The following is a 10,216-nucleotide window of genomic DNA, read 5'->3' as shown; positions in this document are numbered from 1 at the left end:
TGTAGCCACAGCTGCCCTGGGGAAGACTGACAGAAGCGAGGCTGCCATATCGCGCCATCGCCCCTCTGGCCAACACCAGTAGGTGGCAGGTGAAGCGTCTTACCCAAGGACACAACGGCAGAGACTGTTGTCTCGAGACTAACCATTTGCTTTCTATGGACAAACCACATGAAGTGTATGCAACTAATGCAACCAGCTTCCTCTCTTCCAGATGCAGTTTGTGATTTGACCACTAGGAGGGGACAGATGTAAACAAATCCATGTGCTTTGATTTGCACTTTGGGCTTCCTACATGTGCAGAGACTGATTTAAACACAGATGTACAAAGAAAGTGAGGACTAACCTTGAGCAGGGCGAGGGCTACATTGAAGATGATGTTCAGTCCCTGAAAGAGAAGAACTATTGTGAAAACAGAAACAATAGAAACAGCTACATTCATTTGCATGTGTCGTTTTTAAAAGCCACTTTAGCAATTTTAAACTTGATGCTGCACTTTGGAGCTGTAAAAATGAAAATCTGCAAACAGCGAACAGAGTCACATTTTTCTGAAACAATACTTCAATCTCAAGAATCACTGCCACAGTAAACAAAAAGAAACCGTCGGCTCCACTTCTCAGCTTTTGCTCAGGTCAGGATAACCTCAGCTTCTTATTTTCTATTTTTCATACCCACACCTTTATAAACACACGATCACAGTGATGGATGCTCTGTTCACAAGCACAAGTACAGTTTAACTGTTCATCACAGCGATGCTGGACATGCAATTACAGGATCAAACAGAAACAAATATCTACTGTGTAACAAGCTTCTGCCGTTTTACTATCAATCAAGGAGCGCCAACACAACTTGATAAATATTTTCACAGACGAGCAGATGTGTGAGCTGAACATGGTCTTTTACAATTAGCTTATCAGTATTTATTTAGCGATGCCACAGAGCACCTTTCAGTTCAGCATAAAATTTGTAGGAAACACAAATTTCCTTTTATCACCTGATGAGTACTCTACGAATGATTCTGCAGCTGCAGCACAAAGAAACCCAAATACAAGCTTCACAGGGTAGAGCCAATCCAGAGGCGCAGAGTGCTGCTTAAAAACAAACGCCCCTTTCTTTTATATATAATGTGCATATTTTGTTGTATTATTTCGACCATTTCTTCATACAGTGCTTGTAATTTTGACCAAAAGAAAGAAAATGTAATGCGGATGCAAACTCTGCATGGGAACACCCATCTCCTTGGTCTCCGTGACAACCAGTTCACATGGCAACAAAGAGCTAAAAATATCTGAGCAGCTCTAAAAATATCTGAAGAAAGAGAAAAGAGGGGGAGCTCTGCCTCCACACACCTATCTGTGCAGGCCTCAAGATGGCGCTAGAGTGCTGAGGCATGAGCAATGGCGTGTTTGGGAGGAGAGATTATCTCGAACTGTGTGTTCAAGCAGGGACAAGAGAGAAACATCCATAGACGGGGAGATACTAAACTGGGGAGAGAAGATCTATCTATCTATATCTAGAGAGATTATAGATATAGAGCGAGGGGAATGATCAGCATACATTTCTAAGGAGACCATCAAATAAAGACAGCAGCTGAGACAAAGAGAGTGATTAACAATGAGGGTCTGACAGTGACGAGGAACAATCACAAAGAAGAAGATTGTCAGAGTGAAACAAAAGAACAAAGAGTTTGTCCTGCTTTAAAACAGCGACGTACTTACAGGTTTACATACAAACAGAAAGAAAAAGAGAGCAAGAAAACAAAGATTAAAAAAAACACACCACAGAAAAGTTTCAGGAAATGACAAAGTGTGAGCACAACAAACAAAATGACAATACAAGAAAAAGATAATGGAAAGAAGAGAGGAGTGAGAGATGGTGAAAAGGATGAGGGGGGAGCATAATATCACAATGCTGCTTTAACAGGCAGATTGTCATCATGCGGCTCAATGGGTGAGAAAGACTTGGGAAACTTTTAATTGTTCTGCCTGAGGCTAACTGGGAGGCAGGAAAGGGGAGACTGGAAAAAAAGGAAGGGAAGAAGGAAGGAAGGCAGAGAGGGAGGAGGATGGAAGAAAGTTGATTTTGCATTTGATGCAATTACAGTGAGACAGTCGGTCAAAGCATTAGGAATGAAAACACTAAAATCCCACCGTCTTTATGTACTTTTATTTTTAAAATAGAGTCATTAAGTCAAATTGTAACCAAGGACGATGGCGTTGGTAACTGATAAGGTTACTTTGTGTTAAAAGTCAGAATGTGACACAGCAGGTCATACTCGCTGCACACTTACTGAATGACATGAGCAGTTCATTAGGATCTGCATGCATTAGATCAGGTGTTCCTCAGGGCTTTGTTATCGGCCCCATGCAGCCTTGTGCGTAGGCTGAAACATTACATGGCCCCCATTGTATTTCTGGTTCCACCAAGTCTAAGGCAGCTACATCAGTCCCCTAATCCAGCGCTCCCCAACCTTTTTTGTGCCACGGACGGTTTAATGTCAGACAATATCTTCACGGACCGGCCTTTAAGGTGTGGCGGATAAATACAACAAAATAAAATGATACGACCACGACAAAAACTGCGCTATTTTGTAAATGTAATAACAAATGCAAATTCACTGTGTAATTGTGTAACTTTATTAGCAGCGTCCTCATGAAATGCACCAACAACATTGAGAGTAACGTCCTCCTCTCTGCCCCTTAACGCTCTCTGGTCACTATGGTAACGTGTAAATATTTCTTTCAAAATAAGACGCACAACTACATCCTGGAAAAGACCCAGGGAAACAGAGTTAACGATAAAAACTATTTTTTTAAAAATGGACCGGTAACGGTCCATGGCCCGGGGGTTGGGGTCCTAACCTGTATCGTTGGTTCACCCTCAGCTGCAAACCACCTCAGCGTACGTGCAGGGCCATGTTCTGATGAAGCTTAAAGAACATCATCACAAACAGGAGTGGAGATGAGACGAAACTCCAGAGTCCACGACCCGCTGAAAACCGATTTGACTTTTTGCCAAGGACGGGAACATCGCTCTGTTAAAGGACCGACAGTTCGTAACAATGACCCACCGTTGTTGGCCACGTACCCCGTAGTCCTGCTACACCGCCCACAAGATCCCCTGGGGGGCCACCGTGTAGTACTTTGCCCAATACTTGTCTTTCTGGTATTCAGATATTTTGTGTAAATGACTGAAACACTGAACGGAACAGCACATTATCCCCTCTCTTCGTCTCAGTTTCCTAGTTTCTCTGCAGCTCTTCTGCAGGAGTCTCCAGAGCTGAATGTGTCTGATCTATGGATACTGGCCCACAAGTCTGTTCACTGTTTGTTGATGCTCAGTGCTCCACTTCTCTCTCTCAGCTTTCCTCTCACTCAACCAGTCGAGGCAGATGGCTGCCCAACCTTAGCCTGGTTGTGTCAGGGGTTCCTTCTGCAAAAAGGGAGCTTCTCCTCCCCGCCGATGCCAAGTGCATTCTCAGGGGTGAAATCGCCATCGTTAACTTACCATGTAACGTGCCATGAGACGACACGGGATTATATTGTACTATAGAACCACATCCAAGACTGTTTGGCAGTGTGTGGGGTTTTTTCGTCAACTCAACTCTGAAATATATATTTTTTGATATATACATATCTGAAACGTATCATATAAAGCTCCTCAGTGACGTCCGTTATTTCTGAGAATAACGCTTCTTCTGTCACGCAGATTTTGTAAGATGATAAGTGACTTGCTCATCGATCGGTATTAGGTCAGGTGGCCCTGATGATATTAGATCATTGATAGCATCGACCCTAAAAGGCCTGAGCAGAAGCATCAATGCTGTGTGCCCTTTACTTGTGGCCACTGATAACCGGGAAGTGTAGTTTGGGCTCGCCGACTCCTCCCTCACTACTCTAGTCTCCTTCCACATTCCAGAAGGGCTCGTGGAAACTGATTTGGATTTGCACCAGCAGCTTGGCAACATCGTGTGACTCTCCTTCATAGCACAGCACTTGCTGTTTTTGTTTGGTTTTTTTAAAGGGTCAAGGTCCAGTTTATTTATACAGCACACTACCAACAGGCCATGCTGCACAAAGTGCTTACAATGTAAAATACCACTACAATAAATAAAATGCACAACAATGATGCAGCAAAATATAGAAAAATGAATAAAATAACAACTAAAACCAAACTGTTTAGGTCAGCGCGAGTTAAAAGCAGATCTGCGAGACAGAAAGGTGATTTATTTTTTATCTCATTAAGATGTTGCACTTTTTTTTCCCGTAGGTCATATCCTCTTAGTATTGTATGAAAATATCTTCTTACCCCGTTTGTACAAAATCATCTCTACACATATCATGATGAACTGTATTTCCGTAATTTCTTTATACATTTGAAGTGACCACAAAAGCCAATTATTTGGCTTCACTAGATATCTCAGGGATCTTTGTCCATGTGCCAAAGCTTTTTTTTGTGCAGATCTAATATCAGGAGGAAGACTATTCCAGAGTCTGGGACCTGCCACAGAGCAGGCCGTGGAATAGTTAAGGTTAGTTTGGACAAACAAACAGGAGCTCAGACCGGTGAGAAGGGGCTCGGCCGTTCAGTGATTTTAAACAAAAATTACGATTTTAAATTGGATCGTGTAAAGAACAGGAAGTCAGTGTGGAGAGGCCAACACCGGGGTTACAGGCTCCTTCACTTTAGTGCCAGTCGCAGACGAGCAGCTGCATTTTGGACCAACTGGAGACAGTAAAGAGAGGCTTGGTCCAAACCAGATACAGAGAACTGCAGTAGTCCAGTCGGCAAGTAATGAACACATGAATAACACGTCCAAAGACATCAGCTGGAAGGTGTGGCTTCACCTTGGTTCACACAGTTTAAAGAAACCATCAAGGTGCACACTGAGGTTTTTAACATTTGCCTTACAATAGGGAGCTAAGGGTCCAGAGCCCCGTCACTCTGCTTATTAACGATTAATGATTGACGGGTATTATCTGACAACACACCTGCCGGCTGAGGGCTGAGGGGTAATAAAAACTGCTTGGAGGAATATATTTCTGTGGCGCTAGCAGAACTTGCAGCATACATTACTTCTGAGCATTTTCCACATCACAGCAATGAAGCCAGGCATTTTTAGAAGAGCTGTTTTCAGCCGTCTTTGTGGACATCCAACCCTCTCCTCTAATACCCTTCTCCTGACCCCTCGTAACCGCCTTTCTATCCACTTTCAACTGATTTCCTGTTTCCAGACAGTTGAGCATCGCCTTACTGGACTCTGGACAATGTAGACTAAAGCCCTCTCCCCATATAATCAGTATAACAAGTGCACTGACGTTACCTCGCAGAGCAGCAGGTCGGTGATGTGAAAAACCATGCACAGGGGGAATTTGGCGGTGAAGAGCGTTAGGAACCACTGGGAGGCGTACATGTGTGCCTCCAGGTTCAGGTTTTGGAAGTGGGACCACAGATCTGGAAGTTGTTCCTGTAGGAGAAGCAAAAAGGGGAACTTGTGAGATAAAACAGCACTTACAAACAGATAAAGATGTGGCTCTGCTTGTCATTTCAATTTTACATTATTTCATTTTTGCTCCTGCTTTATTAAATCATGCTGTCTCACTGAGATGATAATCTCTCCCAAGAGACCCACAACTAAGAAAAAACTAAATAAATAAATACATTTTAAAAAGACACATAACATAATACAGTATTATATCACAGCTGCCAAACACACCAGGAGATTGGTTTGACATTAGACATGTTTTTAATGTTGTACAGAAAAAATACAATCATACAGTTAAAAATCTAAAGACACTAAAATAAATGTATTTTATTTGTGTTCTTAGTGTTTTTACAACCTTTGTTCCAGTTACTTTTAGCTTCGAGTGTTCGAGCACATACAGTGAACCACAGAGTTCATTGGACAACACTTATATCTGACATCATAATGTATTTTTCGGACCATAAGGCGCATTAATCAAAACAAAACAGTCAGATAAGTCAAACTTTACTCAGCTCATTCTTCTTGCTTCCTCCTCTTCTGTACCATTGATTCATTAATGTTGAATTCTCTGCAGCTGCTCTATTCCCATGTTGTTGCAGTATATTAATGACTAACTTCGTATTGTGGATGGATTATCTCAGTTGTTCTCCTGACTGAAGTTTGGTCCGTTTACAGCATCCTGCCATGCGATTGCATTTGTCCCTAACCATCAGGAACCCTCATGTTAACTTTTATCAAGTGAAAAAAAGTTAGCGTTCATCCTCCAGCTTCACTATGCTAATGTTGTGCTAACATAGCTGTGTTGCTAGCGGTCACATAGCACATCATTATATAGCAGCTAGCCCAACTTCAGTAACCCTACAAACGTCACTGCTGTTTAGTTTTCTGTCTTCATTTATGTTGGAAGTGATAGCAGAGCTGTACGTTTGAATTTTTCATTAATCTCTCAGTCAGAACATGCTATATCATGTTTAGGTGGAAGCTAGTGAGCTAACTTCCTGCTAACTTCTAACTCCGTTAAATGTAATAAATTCTGTTTTCATGGATGCCTGGATGTTAAACTTAATTGTTACACCTGGTAAAGCAGCAACGCTGATCATTTTATTAAAGATGAAAGAATTTAGACAGTTTTTAACTCTCAGTGATGCCACAGTATTTGTTTGACTTTGGGACCTGAAGTTGACAGAGTTTAGGACCCAGATTCAGTATATTCCTTATTATCTATAGCATTAGATATCCCTTCAACAAGTTCCATCACTGCCATCGAAGTGGACCTTTTCACTCTAAAGCCATATTGGTTATCACTTAGGAGATTATGCTTCTCAATATATTTATCAAGTCTTTTAACAAATAACTTTTCTAACATTTTTGAGAACTGTGGGAGTAGTGATATTGGCCTATAATTGGTAAACTGACATCTCTCTGTTTTTATGGATTGGAATAACTTTTGCTATTTTCACTTGTGAGGGAAACACACCAGTTCGGAAGGACAGATTACAAATGTATGCGAAAGGTTGCACTATACATTCTATAATACTTTTAACTAATATCATGTCAATACCAAAACAGTCAGTGGACTTTTTATTTTTAAATGTCTTCACAATGTTAATTATTTCTCTATGAGTTGCAGCACCAATAAACATGGAGGACACATTCTGAGTAATATGTTTATTTAGTTCATTATTATTTCTTGACTCTGGAATTTCTTTTGCTAAACATTTACAAAGAAATCATTAAATTCATTTGCAATGTCTTTAGTTTTATCAAGCACAATATCTTTATCTTTTTATAAATAATCTGGATAATTCTTATCATCTTATTATTATAAGGCGCACTGTCGATTTTTGAGAAAATTAAAGGATTTTAAGTGCACCTTATAGTGCGGAGAATACGGTACTCTATATTATCAGATGGTATCATTGCACTGAGCTAATGTGATTGCACTAAACTAACTGTCTTCGTGCTGACGGGCGACTGCTAGCAGAGGCAGGACGGATTTAGGCGCCAAGATCAACTCGGTGGATTTAGGTTGTAATACCTGAGTGGGATGGGACATCAGCACTCATTATCCTCAAAGGAGAAAAAGCCTACACAGGCTGCAAATCTATACTCAACTCTGAAATATAGATTTTTTTGTTTTAATGAAAGACAGGCGTCAACAAGGCAACATGTTACAGTCCAAATATGACACAATAACTGGCTACGTCCTCTAAAGCACGAGTAGGCTCAAACTTACCGAGTTAAAGTCTTTTTCTGTTTAGTGCACTGGTTCATGCATTTAATCAGTAATTATTAAACAGCTCCATTATGAGGAAAGTACCAATGCTGGAAAATGAAATCTAGTGTAAATGAATGGTCCTTGAGACTGGTCTGTATCACAAGTGAACTTCATGGCATTTAAGTCAAGAAGCAGACAGATGGGATCGATTTTAATGTCGAGCTGTAACTGCACGGCCTCATTCAAATTTCTGCAACTAAGTAGTGAGATCAAAAAATGTGTTGCAAATGACCAAAGACAACAAAGGCAACTAAGTGCAAAGAGCTATTCCCGCATGCTAGGTGACTCGCAGCTCTAACAGAGCTCCTAATCAGCAGCAAACTGTCCTTGATTTGTAAAAAATGAAGGTAGGCCTGAGTCCTGTGTAAAAACAATCACGTCCAAGCTGACTACGACTCCCAAAGTGGATCCACTTTCCAAAAACAGCTTTTAAAATACTCCCAAACACAGTCAAATAGATTTAGAAGACTGATATAGGCTTTAATCTGAAGCTTAACACCAATTCATATTTACTCATTTCACCGACTACGGTCCAAAGTGAAGCTTATTAAGCTCCAAATAAAAAGTAGCCCAGAATGAGGGAGCAGGTCGTGCACAACAGCAACATGACAGACAAAACTAAACCTACAAACAGGAAGCAGTGTGATGCAGACCGTCCTTCCTGTCGGGGTCCCATTGATTGATTTAAAAATGTAAAAGGTTGCTCGACTAACCTGCATCAGCCTCTCCAGCTGGTAGAACTTGCAGTGAAGATCTTCAAAGTTGTTCTTGTAGAGAGCTCTCAGGCCATATTCATACATGATTTTTACCAAAACACAAAAGGCCTGCTCCTCGGGCATCTGAAAGCATGTGGATAACCTCAATCAGCAACACTTTGGAAAAATGACAACAGCTAAATATCCGAAATGTGTTCCTGCTGACACAAAAGGACAGAGCAGCTCCCTCGAGAAGACTTAAACATGGCCGTCACCTAACAGTGGAGGGAAACAGTGCAGCTGTGGAAGATGCGACTAAAACAAGTTTCATGTGTGTGCATGTGTGAAGACGAGGAGCAGGAGAGAACGCTTAACGCTGTGCTCGTCTCTCGGTGTGTGCACGGCTTCTCTCCTTCACGTGCACGCTCTCACAGACTGTGAGGTGATATTTAATCAGAGTGACAGTATGTGTTTGGGACTGAATGGGCTCCTGCAGGTAAACCTGAGCCTCTATTAATATTCCTGACATCTCCTCTATAACCTCTCCCTCCTCCCTCTATTACACGCCGCCTCCTCCTCCTCCTCCTGTGTAACCCCTCTTTCTTACACTGCTGCTGTCCCCTTTATCTTTACAGCCTTCTCCTCCTCTATAACTTTTTCCTTGTGTCCTCCTTCTGCAGTCAGCTCCTCACCTTCACATCCCTTCAACAAACGTGCAGCTCTTGTGCACATCTCTCCGACCTCATCCCTACTCCTCTCTCCCACGACATCTCACTCCTCTTTAACCTCTGCTGCCCTCGCCATTTGGACTTTGACCAAACTTCCACAGCTCTCTTACCCCATGTGTCAACTCCACTGTCTGTCCTTCATGTGTCCTCTAAAAACTTGCTCACATCAAATTTGAGGTAATATTTGTGCAAAGTCACTTTACACACAGCATGCAGGTACTATAAACATGGATTTGTGACCTTGAACGTGTGTGTGAAAGGAATCGATTCTCTCACTCCTTCTCTTCATCCACATCATCTCATTCAGTGTGTTATATTACCCTGCTGCTTTATTATACTTTGTACAAGCCAGGAAACTGTTTGTAGAGACAGTAAAGTCTCGGTGCAGGAGCACGCTGCTCGTGTTAACCTTGATCATTTGTTTGAGTGCCATCTGCAGATGTAGGAGAATCAAGGTTACATTTAAGCAGCGACAGAAAGCTTTTATTCTGAAAGCCAGGGAGAAACACTGGAGGCAAATTCTTTTGCAAATGCACAACGAGTCTGTGTAAAAGTCATAAATGAATATGCATGAGCACAAGCATGTGTTTAGCAAACAGTGCTAACTGGTGCGTTGGATCATCTGATGTACAGTGAACAGCTGATGGATGGATGAGAAGTTTACTTACATGTAAGAGGAGAACAGCAGCGAGGAACGACTGACCCTGGCAGTAACCAATTTCCTCATCGTAGACCGAGTAGGCCTGCAGGAAAACAGCAAATGACAAAAGACAGAAACCAGTTCCATTAGGTTCCTCCCATCAGCAGCACGAGTATCTGAGTCAGTTTGCTTAAAATGCAAAATGCAACAGCGTAGTGTTAAAACCTTTATTAAGATCATTTCTTGTACTGTGCTGCAGCCTGCTGCTCGCATTAACCATAAAACAACTTCATCAGCCACAGCTGAACAAGCCCAGTGTGTTATGGAGCAGCTTACATTGTTCTGAGCCACCAGCGTCAGTCTGGTGCTACATCACCTTCCAGCATTCAGATT

General features: G+C 41.8%; 1 protein-coding gene across 3 annotated transcripts in view; it reads right to left on the bottom strand.

Moving 5' to 3' along the window:
• rabgap1l (RAB GTPase activating protein 1-like) overlaps positions 1-10,216 on the bottom strand; it is a 94,400-nt gene that overhangs the window by 23,481 nt on the left and 60,703 nt on the right. For all 3 annotated transcript variants that reach the window (XM_005733189.1, XM_005733190.1, XM_005733191.1), the window contains exons 15-18: positions 9,852-9,926; positions 8,474-8,599; positions 5,321-5,464; positions 344-385 (exon numbers count right to left, since the gene is read on the bottom strand). In XM_005733189.1, coding sequence (XP_005733246.1) covers positions 344-385; positions 5,321-5,464; positions 8,474-8,599; positions 9,852-9,926 — 387 coding nt within the window. The remainder of the gene's footprint in view (positions 1-343; positions 386-5,320; positions 5,465-8,473; positions 8,600-9,851; positions 9,927-10,216) is intronic.

The sequence above is a fragment of the Pundamilia nyererei genome, unplaced genomic scaffold (assembly GCF_000239375.1).
Source record: "Pundamilia nyererei isolate P.nyererei 1_Seehausen unplaced genomic scaffold, PunNye1.0 scaffold00050, whole genome shotgun sequence".
NCBI classification, from domain to species: Eukaryota; Metazoa; Chordata; class Actinopteri; order Cichliformes; family Cichlidae; genus Pundamilia; species Pundamilia nyererei.
Note: the sequence above shows the minus strand (reverse complement) of the source record. Positions and strands in the feature narration are given on the sequence as shown.